At 36.9% G+C, this 20,000-nt stretch overlaps 4 protein-coding genes across 5 annotated transcripts in view; 2 read left to right on the top strand and 2 right to left on the bottom strand.

Moving 5' to 3' along the window:
- Nucleotides 1–2,847, top strand: part of LOC111339041 (tubulin-folding cofactor B) — a 6,056-nt gene extending 3,209 nt beyond the window's left edge. Inside the window, exons 5-6 of the mRNA XM_022945620.2 lie at nucleotides 412–484; nucleotides 1,063–2,847. Of these exons, the coding sequence (XP_022801355.2) occupies nucleotides 412–484; nucleotides 1,063–1,183 (194 nt within the window). The 3' untranslated portion in view covers nucleotides 1,184–2,847. The remainder of the gene's footprint in view (nucleotides 1–411; nucleotides 485–1,062) is intronic.
- On the bottom strand, nucleotides 2,839–4,813 carry LOC148727746 (B9 domain-containing protein 2-like). Its single transcript, XM_088725581.1, has one exon. It carries the CDS (start codon nucleotides 4,753–4,755, stop codon nucleotides 4,225–4,227), a length of 531 nt encoding a protein of 176 aa, XP_088581707.1. The 5' UTR covers nucleotides 4,756–4,813; the 3' UTR covers nucleotides 2,839–4,224.
- A 21-nt stretch (nucleotides 4,814–4,834) lies between these two features.
- LOC111339029 (tyrosyl-DNA phosphodiesterase 1) lies at nucleotides 4,835–13,039 on the top strand. Its single transcript, XM_088725573.1, has 17 exons — nucleotides 4,835–5,090; nucleotides 5,471–5,689; nucleotides 6,035–6,078; nucleotides 6,205–6,260; nucleotides 6,721–6,817; nucleotides 7,109–7,140; nucleotides 8,002–8,094; nucleotides 8,543–8,636; nucleotides 9,407–9,486; nucleotides 9,731–9,809; nucleotides 10,017–10,193; nucleotides 10,343–10,391; nucleotides 10,558–10,624; nucleotides 11,091–11,198; nucleotides 11,644–11,746; nucleotides 11,879–11,999; nucleotides 12,753–13,039. The coding sequence occupies exons 1-17, from the start codon at nucleotides 4,979–4,981 to the stop codon at nucleotides 12,821–12,823; spliced, it is 1,602 nt and encodes a 533-aa protein (XP_088581699.1). The 5' UTR covers nucleotides 4,835–4,978; the 3' UTR covers nucleotides 12,824–13,039.
- A 347-nt stretch (nucleotides 13,040–13,386) lies between these two features.
- The window catches only part of LOC111339028 (uncharacterized), a 12,109-nt gene continuing 5,495 nt past the window's right edge, over nucleotides 13,387–20,000 (bottom strand). Inside the window, exons 8-10 of one of the 2 annotated variants that reach the window (XM_088725569.1) lie at nucleotides 15,165–18,283; nucleotides 14,643–14,700; nucleotides 13,387–14,358 (exon numbers count right to left, since the gene is read on the bottom strand). In XM_088725569.1, the coding sequence (XP_088581695.1) occupies nucleotides 14,287–14,358; nucleotides 14,643–14,700; nucleotides 15,165–18,283 (3,249 nt within the window). In that variant the 3' untranslated portion in view covers nucleotides 13,387–14,286. Of the gene's footprint in view, nucleotides 14,359–14,589; nucleotides 14,701–15,164; nucleotides 18,284–20,000 lie in introns of both variants that reach the window. The other variant, XM_088725570.1, reaches the window with a different exon arrangement.

Raw genomic sequence — 20,000 nt, forward strand, 5'->3', positions numbered from 1 at the left:
CTAATAATTCCCTAATTGATATTTCTATATATTCTCACCACTTGTCTGCTTGACACTCTGACTGTTGATGTTGTAAAGAGAAATTCTGTCATGGTCACTCATCAGAGCTTAAGGGTCAGGTCAATTGCAGGGTGCAGAATGTGAGGACACATTTTTTTGCAAATCTGATCTAAGTTGGTAATTACAACATGCTCTCTAAACCCAGTGTTCTGACAACCCTTTTTCAGGCCCATTAGCTTTATGAGTGCTGAACATCTGATGTTATAAACAAGTTAAACACAAAGAGGAGCTTTTTGTGATGAACCATGGTACTCTTATCCACCAATAATTATGTGGAGGCTGTTAGGCAATGATTCAAATTCCATTCATCAGCAAGAGCCAAAAATCTTAATTCTCTTTTTTCCTTTGTAGGGAAAACAGGCTTCAAACCTGGCTGGTGGGTCGGAGTTAAGTATGACGAACCGTTTGGAAAAAATGACGGCAGGTACTAAACTTCAAATTTGTAGATGTTTTTATTTACTTCTTATTTAGCATCTTCCATGGCTACTTTTCAACAAGATTGAATGTAAATGTCTACAGGGTGGTGTAGTTTAAAAATCATTTAATTTTTAGTTCATTCCTTAGCCAAATTATGATCTTGAGTTTTTAAATCAGGATGGAGGAAAAAAATCATTTTAATGGGTTTTGAAAACATTACTTTTCAATTAGAGTTAAAAAACCCAAAACACCAGGAGAATGCTTATGCGTCAAAATGTCTGTGTTAGCTTTATACAACTAAGTTTTTAAACTTGTTTTTCCTTTGTTTTAGATAAATTACAATCTTCATAATTCTGAAAAAAAGAAATGTTCTGCAATAATTTGAACCTGAATTCTGTGAACTATCCTCCAACATACTTTCTACTCTGTCTTTGTGAACTGGGTTGCTGCATGATGCCAAACTTACTTTCAAATTTCAAAGCAAAATGTTAGACAGCAGTAGGGGTACTGTAGGTACATTTAATTTAAGTCATAACATACCTCAAATGTAATGACTGGTGCTGTTAATTTTTTTTCCATTTTCAGTGTTGCTGGAAAAAGATACTTCACATGTCCACCCAAATATGGAGGATTCATTAAACCCAAGGATGTCACATTGGGTGACTTTCCAGAAGAAGATTTAGGCTTTGAAGATGATGAAATGTAAACTATGAACATGTCCCAAATTCATCCCTCTTTGCTTCTATAATGTATAAGGGGGGGCATTTGAGTTTTAGTCTTAGCACTAAGAAGGCGATTGTGTGCCAGTGTGGATTGAAGCAAGTGCAAGATAATAGTGATTTAGGGCTCTACACTAACTGTAGCCAACTAGCCACAGACTAGTAGATATTCAGTTTTGGTCAGTGGTTTTTTTATTTCCACTAACCAGTTTGGCTAGTAAACAAACCAAAATTGTTGTAAGATTTAATTTGTCACTAGCCACTTGGCTAGTATGTTGAAAAGTTAGTGTTGAGCCCTGTGTCTGATATGTCATAATTGTTGCCTTGACAGCATTAATATGCCCACTGTTTGTTATTTATTTCAAGTTTTTGAAAATCTTGAAGGATTCAAGAACAGAGAATGGATTATTGTACTTTTTTATTATAAGGCACACCATTCTTTTTAAGTAAAAACCTCTGCACAGCCTCAAAGTTTTTCTGAACTTGGGCTGCATCTTACTGCTAAGTATGTGGTGCAACAAAATATAATTTTGCCAAATTTCCCCAATAATCTACCTGGCATTAAGTTAGTAAATACATAATTTAAGACAAAACATGTTGGCCATTGACATTTAACTTGGTGGTTCTGAATAGGTAGTTCTTCTTGTCTGCTAAAAACATTGAATTTTTTACTGATCAAGACCATTCAGAGAAAGGCCACTTTTGTAAATAAAGAGCTTATCCACTAGATATCACAAGAAGGTCAATTAGTTCACAATACACTAAACTCATAATATTATTGTGTCTTTTTGGGAACCTATTATGATTATTGATGGTAAGTTTCTAAAGAAACGTTGGTGCTGCATTGGTGGGGGAGTATAACAAGATGATTTGGTTTTATCAACTGAGTTGATAATGTAAAGTGGCCACCACTAAGAGTTTAGAAGCTGAATTTTCAAGCGTTAGCCTTTCATCAGAGCAAATCATGATTAATATAACCTTAGTGCTGGCCCTTAAGATAATTATGAAGATGATTATGTTGAATTCTCCCATCTTATTAAGTTAATACTTTAGGTTAGCCTCTTTTCATAATCTTAATATGCTTGCTCTGTTTTATGCTTATTCTATGTACCAGTACTGCATAGTACTTAGTGTTTTCATTGGTAGTCCATCTATAGATAAATCTTGTACTTGTAAACTGTCCTTAGATCTCCCCGCCTTGATTAGTTCATAAGCTATTTCGGGGGAGAAACCAATATACTTAGCTATATTTCTGATCTTAAATAAAAATTGTTGTTGTTGTTGTTGTTGTCTTAAACCTTAGAACTGTACAGGTGATTTCTTTATTTTTGAAAGTTTCTCTTCATTGTAAGACTCAGCGTCATTTTTAGTATTATCTTTTAAATTCAAATTTTTAAAGGGAAAAAGTGCATTTGCAACTTGTAGTAGTTAGTTAACATGATACTTGACAGGTACATGCACTGGTAAACAGAACAAAAATTTAATAGAAAATTAATGTCCTGTGTATTTGCATGGTTCAAGTATAAACCCTTTCCACCCTTTTAATATCAGTCTCCATATTCTCCCTACTTTTCTTGATACATTTTTTTTGGTGCTGACAAGGAGAATTGAAAATATTGTAATCATTGTAGGAATAAAAGGATTAAACTCATCTTTATGTGCTTTATTATCTCCCTGTCTTAGTACACATTAAAACAATTAGTCTCCTTGGTGTCAGTGGCTTCTGGTGGATATTTACCCGACTCTGCTGTGTCAGCAAATATCCTCTTGCCACCTCCACTTTGGTGAATAGTTAAATACACCAGAATATTACTTTAAATATCTGTTATAATTATACTGTCTTTAGGGCTTTTAGCCCTCATCATGAGCATAACAGGTTATTATACAGGACAGTGTTGGGTGCTACCTTAAAGTGCACCTACACCCAAAAAATTTTTTTCGCTTAACGAAGTAAGCTTATTTTTTTGAGTATTTCTGCGCAAAAATTTTTTTATTTGCTCAAATCTTCAATTTTCTATGCCCAGTCAAAATACGGAAAATCGGCCGCCATCTTGCCCCACGGCCGAGTTTAAAGAGGAATGGCTCTAGTGGGTAATGTGACGTCAAATCGAGAACACGAAAGTCTGCATTTCACACATTTTCACTTGTTTGGGAAGGTTGTAGTCGATACTTCATCAATACTATTATCAAGTGCAGCAACAGCTGTTTGTTACTGACCGCAAGTATTGTGACTTTGTCATGTTTTCATGTCTTGATGACAAACAATCAATGTTTTTCACGGAAAGAATTTACAAGGACCCCTCTGAATTGTCCGAAAATATGCCGACTAAGTGTGTTGTAGAAGGATGTAGCAACGTGCGAAATTTGCAAGAGGGTATCGCGCTTCATACATTCTTCATACAACACACCTAGTCGGCATATTTCGGACAATATCGACGACAATCTTCCCAAACAAGTGAAAATGTGTGAGATGCAGACTTTCGTGTTCTCGATTTGACGTCACATTACCCGCTAGAGCCATTCTTCTTTAAACTCGGTCGTGGGGCAAGATGGCGGCCGATTTTCCGTATTTTGACTGGGCATAGAAAATTAAAGATTTGAGCAAATTAAAAAATTTTTGCACAGAAATACTCCAAAAAATAAGCTTATTTCGTTAAGCGAAAAAAAAAATTTGGGTTTAGGTGCACTTTAACTGGTAAACTGAATTGACATCAATAACTCAAACGTTTCCAACCAAAGAAGTGCACAGTTGAGAAAAATTATGATTACAGTTCGCTGTTCAGTGACTTTTTTAGCGTAATAATTCTTCCTTGTAGAAACCCTCGGTAGATTGATAAGCCAGGGGGGGAAGGGGGGTTATTTGTAGAGTGTGTTTATAGTAACTAAAATGTAGCATGTGTGCAAAACCAAAGTGGCCGGGTTTTCTGAAGTTGCTCCACGCTTTACATCTTTGTCCAACTATGACAAAATTTAAACCAAATTATTTTGTTTTTAAAACATAAAAATTACAAATGTTGAAATATTTCTGCTAACATTCGACCCCAAACTTGTCAAAGTTTCTTGTTATCACGCCTAACTGCAAATGTACCGAACCCATGGCGATCGTTCTTAATTTATATCGGTCTCCACCAGTGTAGATGACATCGGAAGTTTTTAACTGTGGTGCACCGCCGACAAAAAAGCTACGAAGCTGTTCAGATTTGCTTGAACTTATAGGTCGCCATGTCACGCAATCAACATTGTGAGTTCCAGGGGACGTTGGCACATGGCAGTAACCATAGCCATAAATCTCGTTTCGTCCATTAGAGTCTTGGTGCCACACTTGAAAATGGAACTTGGGCCATCCTTTGAGCCCTTTTGTGGCAAAATGTAAGTCTATTGGATGGCACCATCGCGCACAATCTTCGCTCTGTGGGTTGTCCACTTGCGTCTGGCCCTCTTTTTGTCCAGCTAAAAGTTTCCACAGACCGTCAACATGAACAGACCATTTGCAGTATAGATTATGCGAGGGAAACCCGCTTGCACCGATTATTTCGCCAATAACATGTACTTCCGCCATTACCGTTTACTTTGCAAATTATTTAGCAACGGAAAAATGATGTAAACATGTCGGGCTTTCTATTACGCATGCTACTTTTGAGCCCGCAATAATTCCGCACAAAAGATGGCGGCAAAAGTTAAAGTTTTCCTGATGTAGATGATATTTAAAGTGAGTCCTTTTAATTAGTGTGAGGGCTATTTAGATCAACGAAGCTCTTTATTTTGCAAACAGAAAGAGCAGTATGGGTGATGAAGAGAAAAGAGTTGAAAAGATCGACAGCAGACCGATGTGCAAATACGGAACAGAATGTTATCGTAAGAATCCGCTCCATTTTAAAGAATACAGACATCCAGGTAAGCTTACGTGAAGTGCTTTCACCAAATTTATTTATAACAGATTTTCACATAAGTTATCCATCGAATACAAATCAAAACAGTTAGTATACCAACTTTATGTGGCTAATTTGCTTCATGTATAACTTAACCTATTTACGGAAAAGTCAGGAGACCTCTAAACCTGAAATATTCTTAAAATGTTGATCATGCCCTGACCAATCAGTTTGGAGATGAAGATGCAACCTGACCACACAACATCCAACTGGCTTTACTCTTGACCATAACAACATTCCAGAGATAATTTTTGTGTTGGCTGGTATGTAAGTTTCACAGTGTATTATGTAAAGATTAATAAAAATTAATAGATAATAATTATTTTTCCAATGAACCCGCTAAAGGTTATGACTCTGACACTGATGATGATGATGAGTTGGAGAAGTCTCCACCAGCTAAAAGACAGAAGTTAACTAGTAATTTGACAACCAGTGGGTCATCAACTTCATCATCATTATCAAAAGACACAAAGAATGACGTGAAGTGTTTGCCATTTTTACTGACCACCGTTCGAGGAATTCCTTCAGAATTTAATGCCAAAAATTTGGCAGTTAGCATCAAAGGTACCCACTTCCTCTATTACAATTAGATGTTTTACTTCTTAATCATACTCAACGATTTTTTTACCTTGTATAGGGAAAGTTAACAATCGATCAATCAATCAGTCTTTGTCAAGTTTAAACTGTCATCTCAAGAGGGTTCGGGAAGGGAATGGAAATATACTCATGAAAATGAGCTGCCATAAATTAAAATTAATTCCCTGTTTGAATTATGGTGTGAATAACTATTGTTTGTTTGATTGTTGTTCATCTTGTCAGTCAGCTTAGAGTAGTACTTTGATTAATTAAATGACATTTTATTTGCACTTGCCAAAATTAATTTCTCTACTATATATCTTATAAAATTAGATATCCTTTCAAATACAACGGGTAACCTAGAGGCATCAGTGCAGGTAAGAAAAATTGAGAGGTCATTATCAGTGATGAGTATTATTTTTATTATTATCAATTAAGCTAACATAGATTATAATTATCAATTAAGATAAGGCAGTTACCATAATGTGCATTAATTTTTTCAGTTCAACTACATGTTTGATATTCCATGGTTGATGGAGCAGTATCCTGCAGACAAAAGGTAAATATCAAAATGTGTTTTAACACAGAACAGTCAAATTGCTTAAAAATGGATATTAATTTTTAAAGTGTCAGACTGTGATGAGTTGATGCAGAATTATTATCTTAAGTTTTTCGGTTGATTTATGTGGGACTAAAAATGTATTCTATGTACTGATTAATACTCTGCCTGGTTATGCAGTTTCATAATTATGGGAAATCAGAATACTCTAGAGGTCTTAACTGAGGCAATTTTGAGGGAGGGAGGCTAAGGTGCTGTGATGTATATATACATGTCCATGAAATCTGCAGATCAAAGGATTTTTATCACCAGCTCAGTATTCACAAGCATGTCTAAGCTACAGTCATCGCTTACTAATAGTTGATGACTTAACATGGAATGTTTTTGGGTTTTATGTGTTATTGGGTTGCAAAAAATTCACAAAAAGAGATTTGTTCACAACTGAATTGACAATTTTCAGGTCCAAACCTTTACTGATTGTGCATGGAAATCAGAGAGAGGCAAAGGCTGAACTTCACCAAGAAGCATCACCATATCCTAACATTAAACTATTTGCTGTAAGTTTGTTGTTTGTAAAATTTTGGGTATCTACCAAATTTGGGGTCCCCAGACAAGGGATATCGACCAGAGGATAGCATTGAGGCATTTAGATTCTGACTCTTTCTAACCAAGCCAATAAATCTGCAAGTAATCCTCCATCTAATCATATCAATCATTAAAAGAATATTATAATTTTTATATTTATTAGTCAGTCAGTTGGCCACTATATGTAATTAATAGAAATTAAATAATTCAATGGTGAAGTTTAATTATGTTGTAATAATGATAATTTGTCTTTTTTTTGACAGGCCAGGCTGGAGGCATTTGGAACACATCATAGGTTAGTCTTGTGATGATACATTCATGAAAAAGGATACCATCTTTATTTTGCACCAACCAAATTACAAATTATGGGAATCCAGTTGAACTTCAAAACTTGAGTTTTTTTAAAGACTTCTGAGATACAACAAAAAGATGATTGTATATTACCCTTTTAACTGAAAAAAAAATGCTTGTGAAAAGAACAATGACTGTACTGGTTGATCTTTACTTTCTGTCTGTTGAGTTACAAGCTTTTCACTGTTTTCGGGCAAGTTCCCAAAAAACCTTGAGCAAAGGTGAAAACTAAAGAGCACTAGAACTCAAGTCACATGATGTCACTGGCACAAATAATTATTTTAGTACTTCACTTCCATTTAATCAACTGTATGAAAGTTTACACCTGGAATTAACTAAGGGAAAACGACAAATGTTTACACATTCCTGTACACTGCAGTATAGACCAAAATTAATAATAATAATAATAATAATAATAATAATAATAATAATATTTAACGAGTGAGCCCAACTCGCCATGGCGGTTTTCAATGGGACCCTCATTAACTAACTAATTAAATTAATTTAACTAATTACCTTAATTGATAAAATAATAATGGTAATAATAATAATTATAATAAATAAATAAAATAAAATGTGTTTATAAATAAATGTAAAAAGAGTCAAAATCTTAAAATCGATAATTGATTGAAATATCAAAGTTTAAAATTAATCAAAATCTTTTTAAAAAGTTTTTAGCTTGGATTTAAAAATAGAAATATTTTTAATGGTAAATTAAGAGCTGCTAGCTCTTAATTATGTTATCATAATAGATTTGTATTCACAGGCTTTTAAAAATTATATTCATCGGGTTGTTTTTTTTCAGCAAAATGATGCTGCTGTTGTACAAAGAAGGCTTGAGAGTTGTGATCACCACAGCAAATCTCATTGCCATGGATTGGGACCAGAAAACACAAGGGTAAATCAAAGTTAATATATGTTCTTAATTTATTTTAATACTAAAACTGCATTCCACTTGATTATAACATCAAATGACTAGCATACTGTAAATAAAAAGAAGACTTTCTGTCATTGCATTCTAGTAGGTAGTCAGTCTTTCAGTCTTCCTATCACCAGTTTTGTTTTGTTTTGTTTTTTTGTGTGTGTGTGTGTGTGTGTGTTCTAAAATGAGATTTTGGGAGTGAAAGGATTAAGAACTTGAAAATGTAAGTGAAAATGAATGCATTTAGAGATAAAATTGATAAATATCATGCTCAGTTAAATCCTTATTAAAAAAGAGATACTTTTTTAGGTGTAAAGTATGGTACAATACCTGCATTCACTTGCCTGTTGAAAAAATTTTCCCCTACAAGTTCATCTCCCTCTTTTCCTGCGCAATGACCCCAGCTGCATTGTTTCTTTTTCAGGGTTTGGATGAGTCCAGTGTTTCCTAAACTATCCAAGTTAACTGGTGAAGATTCTACAAACTCTTCGCCAACTAATTTTAAAGAAGATTTATTGGTAAGGAATTACCAAACTAAGGTTAATGATAATTTAACACATAGATTTGATTTTTGATCATGAAGGAACTGCTTGTCAGATCAGATCATGTGTCTGAGCATTTTTCATTTAATTTATAGAAACTGCAATTTACGCTTAGCCTACCTCTAGGTTTTTGCTCCGTTATAGTCAGGTAGAGAGGGAATTTGGGACACCTTTTAATTTTAGCTCATATCAGGAAAGGTCAATGGAAGATTAACTCTTTATGGTCAAGGGATGATCAGAAAATTGTATTTTTTGTCAAGGAAAAGTGGAATTTTTAGGACAAGTACAGGGCTGGTTAAAATTATACAGCTGGTCAATTTAATACCAGTTTGCATTTATTTGGCTTGGGAGAATTTTAGACATATTTATTCTTAACAAGGAAAAGGAAGTGACAAATCAGGGGTATTTGCCCAGAGAGATCAAATTTCTTCTGAAAACCAAGCCATAAAGCATTCCAAATTTCTAATACCTAACTGAAGAGGGTAACAGAAGAGGGCTCTTGATCCCATTTCATGCGTAAATTGTACAGAAACTTACTGGTCGCTTGTCCTTTGAAAAGTATCTCTCACAGCACAATTTAGTGGAGATAACTTTAAGTCTCACCTTACCTTGCCTTTCTGTCAAATTCACATTTCACTTTCTAATTTTGAGCTTATAATCCCTTTGCAATCCTCTACTGAAGAGATGCACTGTACAAGAAAAATACCCGAATATGAGTATATAGTCTAAAATAAAAACTGTTTCAGGAATATTTGGCAGCATACGGGGGTAGTGCACTAGATGACTGGAAGAAAAATGTTCGGGAACATGATATGGCATCTGCAAGGTACATTGTACATTAACTTTCTCTACTTATTTGATTACTTGTTTTTTCATAATGCAGCAGTTACTGAGTTGTCCTTGTCACCCTATAATATTTTCCTAACTATGTCCTAATTGCTGTTGTAATAAATGTTAATAAATGTTAATAATAAATGTTATTGTTATTGTCATGCTTTTGTTATGGTTTTAAGACGCTCAATAGAAGTGTGCTCTGTTGGTATCAACGTAGTGTATTTGCTTAATTTTAGGGTTCGCTTGATAGCTTCTGTTCCTGGGAGACACACTGGAGTCAATAAAACCAAGTGGGGCCATCTTAAACTCCGTAAGGTAATCATGCATTTTTGGGATGCATTAAGAAGTCTAGACAAGAATTGTTAGGGGATAAATAAATTGGTATTCATCACTTTCTAGTAAGATAACTAAAGGTAGTAGCAAGTCCAGAAAAGCATTAAATGTTCATTGAGTGCCATTGAAAAAATGCTAAGTAATCAAACTATACCTTGAGAATAACATCATGTCCTCTTTGAAATTTAGGTTCTTCACCAGCATGGACCTAGCTCAGATGACATCAGTTCCAAGTGGCCTGTGATTGGTCAGTTTTCTAGCATAGGTTCCCTTGGGAATGACAAGGACCGTTGGCTGTGTTCTGAGTGGTTACAAAGCTTGTCCACCTGTGCTGGTAACATGATGTCCAGTCCCCCTCTGCATCTGGTCAGTTTGAGTATCTATCTCCGATAGGGATGATTAGCTCAACACTGATTTGCAATTTCAATCCCGATAGGGATGATTAGCTCAACAATGATTTGCAATTTTTTTTTCTCATCGATATATTACAAATAGTTTGTGTTTTCAATTTGTAGGTATTTCCCACAGTGGACAACGTACGGCACAGTTTGGAAGGTTACCCAGGTATTTTTTATCACTAAAATTAAATTGTGGAAGCAGATTGGTGGTCAGGGTGTTGACCTTGGTTGCTGACCCTGCAATTGGGTGGTCCCTGCATTTAATGGCATACTTTTAGTGGTTCAAGTTCATTTCTAAGTCAGTGATGTCTGATTATTCTCCTCCTCTCTAGCTGGTGGCTCAATACCATACAGCTCCAAGACAGCTTTAAAACAGCCTTATCTTCCAAATTTCTTTTGGTAAGTCATCCTTAATTTGTTTCTGGATTAAATGGGTTTTCATACACCCAGTTAGCTTTGCCCAGTTTACGTGGCATAAAATCCATTAGAGGGGCATTGCAATCGTGCTCTCCACCACCCTTCCTGAATTTTAGGAAAATCTGTAAACCTTAGAAAGTCTTTAATTTGGTGGGTGGCACTTCATCAGAATACATTTCTATGGAGGGAGATTAACTTGTCTTGTCAGGGAGCCTAGGCAGGAAAAGACCCAAAAATGGCTATTAATTTTTTTCTGCTTCTTTATTGATTTGGGCCAAACTTGAGCATCAGTTTAAAAATGTATGAAAGAATATTACATCCCATCTCTGTTTCACCAATGTCATAGTTTCATAGGAAATTACAACTAGGTAGCTGTATTTTGTTCCCCCTTTCCACATTGCTTTCAATTGGCAATCTGGTGCATTTTGCATTTTTCCCGTTTCTTAAGCTCGTGGAAGTCTCTTTCCTGTGGTAGAAGTCGCGCCTCTCCTCACATTAAAACGTACACCAGGACATCCCCAGATTCGAGGCAACTGAGCTGGTTTCTTATGACAAGGTGATAAAAACTGAATCCTCTCTGGAATTTATGCTGGTGTAGAAATTCTGGATAATTATATGGGAATAAAACAAGTGGTGAAGTTGGGCCTTATGCATTATTATGTTTGGTGCTGTTTAAAGGTTATTTGACAGATGATTAAGGAATCTCCTCAGGTAATTGCATTAATTTTTTTTTCTAACTGATATGAAAGCAAGAGTCCAAAGATCATTGGCTTTCCTTTCAGAACCTCTTGGGTTTACCTTTGAGGTGTTCATAGTCTTTTGGATCAGGCTGTTTCTGACTGATCAAAACAAAACTTTAATTAATTCTTTAGTGTCAAAGAGGCAATCTTTCAACAATGGAAGCAGGGGGGTTTTTAAAACATGTAAACATGGTTGTGAATTTTATGTAAGCTTTTTAGAATTCGTTTTTCCCTTATTTACATTTCATTATAATTTTTCAGTGCAAATTTGTCCAAAGCAGCCTGGGGCACCCTTGAGAAAAATGGTCAACAACTGATGATCCGTTCCTATGAGATTGGAGTGTTATTTCTCCCCAAAGATCAGGTATTTTGTTTGGTCAATTAGGTCCCCTGCATTTCAGTTGGAGAGGATAAAGAAAATATTTTCCTTTGCTGTTCCCTTTTTTACCTGAAATTAAATATGCCTTTCAGTAATGAACCAGACTTCTATCAACAGGATCCCGACAGCAAATACTTTCATGTGAAAGGAAAAGAAGAAAGTTATGAAAATTCAAATTCGTTGAATTACAGTGTACAGCTTCCATATGATGTCCCGCCTTCACCATACACTAAAGATGGTAAGATTTCTTGCATGTTTTCAGGCACTGCATCATAAAGGTATTCTCTTTTCATTACGAAGAATGTCAACTCAGGGACACCTTAATAAAAGAAGAAATTGGCATGTTGTGACATTTCAATTACATTTTTTCTCAAAGTAAAATTTGTTGCTATATCGACTCGAGATTTACTTTTTAATTTTTAGCGTGGGTAATGCATGTCCTTTTAGAAATTTACACTAATCATATGTAAGATACCAGTCATTATTTCTCACCAGGGGAGGGGGCAGAGGATTTTTTTGGGCAATCATGTGATTTTCAGGGGGGAATGGAGTGGGATCAGTCATTGGTAACTCAGCACAAATGGCAGACAATAAAAGAAATTGACTCCTGATGAGGGGATCATTCGAATAATACAGAACCTTAGAGGGGGATCAGGTAAATATAATTGTGACACATCCAAACTCCTTGGAACCCCCCCCCCCTCTTCCCCACAGGGAATAAAGTATGACCAGTCCCCTTGATGATTGAAGAAGAATATTGATGTTGAAGAAGAATATAAACCATTTTCAATCACCTACAGCAGTAGTACCAAATAATAAGTTAATTCAATTTGCTTCAACAATCAGCAGTTTCCTTGAAAATTGGGTTTGCAGAAAGCCATGAGTATGGTTTCTTCCATTTTTGTGTAGTTTGAGGTACTTAAAATCAGCGGTTCATCCACAAGAGTCTTGTAAGTTACTACATATTAAATGTTTGTGTTTCTTAAAACAGAATCTCCTTGGATGTGGGACGTCAAATACAACACACCTGATTGTCATGGTAGAATATGGTCACCGACATAACCATTTTGCTGGCAAATCACTGGGTAAAAATTGATCAAATCAGATGCAAAGGGGGAGGGGAGAGGCCACATTGTTGAAAGACATAAAAATCATGTTTTGTTCAGAGATACTTTGTGAGAATTGTTAATTTTTGGTATTCTCATGTTGAAAAAATCAAGTGTTGTTCAGACTTTCAAATCTCTTGAAATGACTAAAATTAAAATGATCCTCATGGAGCTTGTTCTGTGGAGTTCAGTTAACCCATTTCTCCCCCTCCCTTAAGAGTGACCAGCATCTCATTTCTCCTTACAGTATTACGCCTGAATCACATGTTAAAGTCATGAGAATAAAGAGAGTGATCACCATCTAAATCAGCTCTTGATTGTTATGCAAATTCTCCTCGCCAGCGCCTAAAGAAATGTATAGAGAACAGTATGGAGGATATGCATACTGATCTTTGAGTGTAAAGGGTGCATAGAGATGTTAGGTGTACCAAAGATGAAGACTAATTACACCACTATACTGACAGCCTCATGTGCTCAGGAAGTCTCTGTCAAATTTATTATACAATTCTTATTATTAGCATACTGGTATAATGCTTTTAAAGATTAGTGATAGAAAAAAAATTACTTCACTTCAATCTGCCAAGCTTTCTATATGAATATAAAACAAATAAGTTTACCATTAAAAAAAATTGTGTTTCAACTATAACTGCTTCAATATGAGTTAAACTTTATTTGGCTAATTCATAGCAGCCACATGAAACCACACCTCTCCTTGTTTAGATAGTCTCAATAGTTTCGAAGAGGAAATTTAAACAGTTAGTGTAAAATATGTGTATCTAGAAGAAAAAATTGTTTTTTTGAAAACTGTTGCTATGCAACCAATCACACTTTTCCCACAAGGGAAAAAATCAAAAGTAAAAGGTTGAAAATTTCAGAAACTTTTGCTTTATTATCAATGATATCTAATTTTGTTTTGCCCTACTCAGAAATTTTCTCAGATTGAAACTTTGAAATATGTACATGTATTTAACACCTGAGGTTAAAGCAGAACCATACTCAGAAAATCGCTAAGAAATGAGCCGCCATCCTCATCATCACAACTTGTGTGGTTGGAGGTAGTTAACAATTGGTGTGCGTGATTATTGCGAGTTAAGCAACAGGAGACAATTTCCATTAAAAGATTAAAAAGTATCAATTAAATTGGCTATAAACTCGTATATAATATCTGATATGCTCCGATTTCCTAAAAATAAAAAGGAAAAAGGCAAAAAAAGCTGATGACTGAGTTTGCAACTGGAAACTTGAATTGGGCTTTCGTTTCTATGTTCACTTCATTAAAATTTGAAGAATATGACCTTGTTAACTTATCCACGTGTGAAGTTCATAGATTTTAAACTCTCGGATCCCTCGATGCGAGAACCTCCTCTTATCGTATTTAAATTTTTAACCAGTCGCTTGGACGTCGGCGTATTCATTTTATCAGTGCCACCACCTGTTCAAGTTCCATCTTGAGCCTTGACTTCCGTTGGTGATACCTGTTCTTCTTGAGATCTGAAATTAAAGGGACATTGCAGTCATTGAGCTGAACGAGTCACTTGAAAACACGTATGAAGTACACGCTGGCTTTCTGATGACTGAGTTTGCAACTGGAAACTTGAATCAGGCTTTCGTTTTTACTTTCACATCATTAAAACTTAAGGAATATGACCCTGTTAACTTATCCATATGTAAAGTTCACAGTTTTTAATCAAACTCTCAGTTCCCTCGATGCGAGAAACTTACTCTTATCGTATTTAAAATCATCATCAGTCGCTTTGAAGTTCATTTTGTGGCACCTGTTCAAATTCATCTTGAGCCTTGACTTCCGCTGGTGATAGCTGTTCTTCTTGAGACCTGAAATTAAAGGGAAATTACAGTAATCGAGCTGAACAAGTCACTTGAAAACACGTAGGAAGTAAACGCTGGCTCTCTTGTTTCGTAAGCCTTGTTTATACGCTGAAAGGGCACAATGACTTTTTTAAAGACTAGCAAAGCAGATCTGATCGATAACTCGAGGAATTTAAATTTAGGTTAATTTAAAATGCCGGCTCCCTAGTGTAGAAGACCTAAGACGAAATCGCCAATAATACACCGCCTCATTGACCTCTTGTTTCCGTGGTTTTTCTCGTTCTTTTGCATGTACCCTAATGTTTTTCGTCAACTGTGTCTTCTACACCAAATAATAAGTGCCGTAATGTGTGAACCTCTACCATTCTTAAGAAAGGGATCTAATCTACCCTCTTGAACAGTTTGCTAATTAAAAGGTATTTTACATGTGAATGTGTAGTTATTGAAGTCATTTTTAAATTGGCACTCACAATTCTTTATTGATTTCTCCAATATCTATCGTGACGTCATCACCGATGAGCATAAATGGAGCCCAGAATCGCGGTGCATGGAACTTTTCTGATTCGCGCAGACATTTCATCGCCCCGTTAAGTGACTCACTGGCGCTGTTTCCATCCCTTAGATGTTTGTAGAAGTTTCTCATAAACTCCATGGTGGCTTCGTCATCAATTGCCCAGAGTGCGACCAGAACAGAACGAGCACCAGCACCGAGGAAAGCTCGTGCAATGCCGACCACACCCTCACTTGACACCTCACCCTGTGCACTGTGACAACAACTTAACACAACAAGTTTTGCACGCAACTTCGCCGCCTTTACATCGGAAATAGTTAACATGTAATCTTGTTCTTCTGGTGTTCTGTATTTTCGTACTGGATTTGGAGCCAAAGCAATTTCCCCAGTCTTGATATCTCCGTGAGCAGCAATGTGCACCACAGCAACCAAGCCGATTCTCTTTAGCACCTCAGGCTTGGTTGCATCTTTTCCGGTGAGTGGCTGAATACCGAGCATTTCTCCGATCATCTCCACTTCCTTTTTAGCGGATGGCAAGGAAGAAAATCTATTCTTCCCGAGCAAGGTGGTAAATTCTTTCATACATGGATCCCCAACGAGCAGCGCCCCACTCTTGTTGTGATAATCTTCCGGAGAGGCGTCGATCAGTTTCATGCACATCAGTGATGGTAGAAACCTTATCCTAATGGATTCACGGAGGTACTTTGACTCGGAATCCAGAAATGCAGCAAAAGGGGCGAGCCACAGTGGACCATCGGGAACAATAACCAACTCGCCATCTTCGATGAAATTTGTAATGGGACTTATGATGCACTCATGCAAGACACGTAAGGGGTTTTCGTCAGACTGTGATGGGTTGTCTTTTTCTTCACCTCTTTTCTCGGCGGGTGGCAATTCTTCTTCGGTTCTGGTCTCATCTAATGTGCGGTTTTCACAGATTACCCGGAATCGTCGTCGTACTTCTTCATAAGCCTTCTTTCTTAAAATCTTCAAATAAGCGGTCGCATCTCCAAGGAGATATCTCACTTCTTTCTGTACAAACTTTATATTACTGTCTTTGCCTATTACCCACAGATTAACTGTGTTTCCTTCCAGTGCAATAAAGAGCTTCTGACCAGATACATCACTGGTCATTTCAGAGATCCATGATTTAGCCTCAACTGTTCCAGAAGCTAACATTTCTGAGCCGTAACGCACTTTGATGAGGTCTACTAAGGCTTGGGCTCGTCCTTGGTCAGCAGCACACAATGCCTCGTCGATTTTTGACAGCTTTAGCAAAGTTCTCCAGAGTGAATGATAAGTCACTTGACGTGCACCACGGAAGGTTATTTTCAACGCATCCTCAGCTTGCAGAACTCTCAACTCATCGTAAAGTTTAATACTACGTTGATAATAATCAACCGCTTTATGCAGTTCTCCAGAGCTTTCATAAATAAAACCCATATTGTTTAATGAAGCTCCTACGTTTAATTTCTTCCCCCTTTCCTGGCCAATGGCAAGACATTTCTTAAGATACTCGATGGCTCGTTCAAAGTCACCTTTTCTTCTGAAAACAACCGCAAGACCCTCATAGGCCTGTGTCTCGATGGCCTGGTTTCTCAGGTCTTTGGCAATGGTAAGTGCTTTCTCAAGATACTCTGTTGCCTGGTTAAAATCATCCCGTTCAGCACAAACAGTTCCAATGAGGGAGTAGGCGTCAGCTTCTTCTTCCCTGTTCCCTTTGTGTTTAGCGATATCAAGAAATTCTTGGAAAGACTCCACGGCTTTAAAAAATTTACCCATTTTCATATAGCTAAGACCAAGGACTCTTAAGACCGGTGACCTTTCTGACAGTTTTCCAGCAACACTTAGACATTGTTCGGCGTACCTGATCGCTTGATTGCAATCACCTAGCTCGCAATAAGCACAGCCGAGATAAAAGTAGACCTCAGCTGCCCTGTTTCCCAGTTCTTCAGCAATACTCAGTTGTTGCCTGTGGCTCTCTATAGTTTGGTTGAAATCACTCTGTTCGAAATAAGCCAGGCCAAGGTGCCTATAGGCCGATTGTTCGCCTGGCTTTTCTCCCAGTTCTTTGGAAATACTAAGTTGTTGCACGGCGTACTGCACGGCTTGATTGAAATCACCCAGTTCGTAATAAGCCATACTGAGGTAATGGCTAAAACTTCCCTCACTTGCCTTGTCTCCCAGTTCTTGAGCAATACTAAGACCTTGTCTGAAGTACTCTATGGCTTGATTTGAATTACCCAGTTTGTAATAACCCCCGCCAAGATTATTGTAGGCCGTTTCCTCGCCTGCCCTGTCTCCCAGTTCTTTAGCAATACTAAGTTGTTGTCTGTGGTACTCTATAGCTTGATTGAAATCACCCAGTTCGTGATAAGCCCGGCCGAGATTGTGGTAGGCAATTCCCTCCTCTGCCCTGTCTCCCAGCTCTTTAGCAATACTAAGTTTTTGTTTGCTGTACTCAATAGCTTGATGGAAAGCACCCAGTTTGAAATAAGCCCACCCAAGAAGATTGTAGGCCCTTCCCTCGTCTGCCCTGTCTCCCAGTTCTTTAGCAATACAAAGATGGTGTCTTTGGTACTCTATGGCTTGATTGAAATGACCCAGTTCGTGATAAGCCTCGCCGAGATTGTTGTAGGCCATTCCCTCCTCTGCCCTGTCTCCCAGCTCTTTAGCAATACTAAGATGTTGTCTGTGGTACTCTATGGCTTGATTGAAAGCACCCAGGTTGAAATAAGCCAAGCCAAGATGATTGTAGGCCCATTCCTCGGCTACTCTGTCTCCCAGTTCTTCAGCAATACTAAGATGCTGTCTGCAGTACTCTATGGTTTTATTGAAATCACCCAGTTTGCGATAGGCCGAGCCAAGATTATTGTAGGCCCTTAGCTCGGTTACCCTGTTTGCCAGTTCTTTAGCAATACTAAGTTCTTGTTCATGGCACTCTATGGCTTGACTGAAAGCATCCAGCTTTTGATAAGCATAGCCAAGAATGTTGTAGACAAGTCCCTCGTCTTCCCTGTCTACCAGTTCTTTTGCACTGTGGAGGTCTTGGTTTATAATCTCGATTATTGTCTTCGTCTTAGGTTTAAAAGGTGTAAAGAGAAATACATAAAAATTGTGTAATTGGCTCGGTTCAATGTTTTCTTCTCTTTGCTGTACGCAATGTTTATACCTGTACCGCTGCTGTTTATCTTACAATTTTGTTACTCGTGTTGGGAAAGGTTTGTGATTCCCAGTTTTAGATGTTTCGTGAGTGGAAAGCCCCCCTACCATTGGACCGTCAACTATAATATATATTATATGACATAATTTTTCTTGGCACTGTATAGCAGTTCGCCTAATATTAGGCTTTTAACTGCACATTAAGGTTTCTTTTTTCGCTCAATGATCATCATTTGTCAGCAAGACTGTACTTTACTCAGTTCAAGGGTAAAGGAGCACGAAAATGTTAACCAAAAGTCATTCGAAAGGACATATGGACATTAATCATGGTTCTATTTTTTTTTTTCCATAACCGTTACACCGAATTATTAACTATAATTGTTTTCTTGTTTTCTTTTTCTCAACCAAAACACGCATTATAAATAATGGTAATTGAACTGAGTGGAGTGCAATTTGGGCTGAAATCATACGCGTGATTTCAAAATAGAACAAGCGCTCAGCGCGAGTTCGATTTGAAATCACAATTATGATTTCAGACCAAAATTGCATGACACGAGGTTCAATTACCACTCTATTACATCCATTTTGAAATCGCCCAAATACAGGACTTGGTCAATTCAAATATTTTATTGATGCAGTACTGAGCCGGTTTTTAAATAAAAAGTGGAACCGGAAACGCTTTTACAACTTATTTTAAACAAAGACTTTGATGTTATGTGTCAAAAACTCAGTCAAGCGTAAAATGATGCGATTTAGAGCAAAAAATAGTGTGATTAAATCGCACCAATTAGAGCCAATCAGATTACAGGGACCGCCAGTGATTTCAAAATGGTGTAATAAAAGAAAAAATCGACTGAAGGAACTTTGGAAATTCTCCAGGTTTTTGGAACCCACCTCGTTAATATTGCTCGAAAGCTTTCAAAAATTGATGGAGAGATCCAGGATGATAGTTGCCATCCAACAATACAGAATAATCATCACCAATGCACGACTGATTTGTTTTCACTTTGGTAGAAAAGACTCAATTGCAATGTCATTACCATTTACTCCCCACTGGGCATAACATGTTACAAGTATACAGTGGAACCTCGATTTAACGAACCTCTATATAACGAAGTCCTCGGTATAACGAACGATACTTCTGTTCGTTATACTTTTCTCTATAAATGCATTTCTGGACATACCGACTTAAATATTGATAGGCATGTTACTTTTGTCACACATGACCGATCTCGCTCTAAGAACCCTACTCTCGTACTAAAACCTGCTTACTGTAAAACTGCAACTTTTCAGGCTTCCTTTTTTAATAGAATTGTTAAACCCTAGAACATTATCTGTAATCTCGCCTCTCATGACAATGTTTCGAGTCTAAGTATTTTTAAATATTTTCTGCGCGCCACTTATTTTACTTTACTGGACCCTACTTATAATATTGAGATGCCCTGCACCTGGTTTCTCTCCCGTAACTGCCCTTGCCATCCATCGCTCTTAATTTCTATCTGACTGATTTTATTTGCACTGCACTGTACACTATCTAAATTTAATCATAGTTAAATTATTTAAATTAAATTTTAGTTTTTTATCGGATATATATTTTTCCGTTTTAGATTTCGGGTTGCGCCTCGCATGGGAT

The sequence above is a fragment of the Stylophora pistillata genome, chromosome 6 (assembly GCF_964205215.1).
Source record: "Stylophora pistillata chromosome 6, jaStyPist1.2, whole genome shotgun sequence".
In the NCBI taxonomy this organism is placed as follows: domain Eukaryota; kingdom Metazoa; phylum Cnidaria; class Anthozoa; order Scleractinia; family Pocilloporidae; genus Stylophora; species Stylophora pistillata.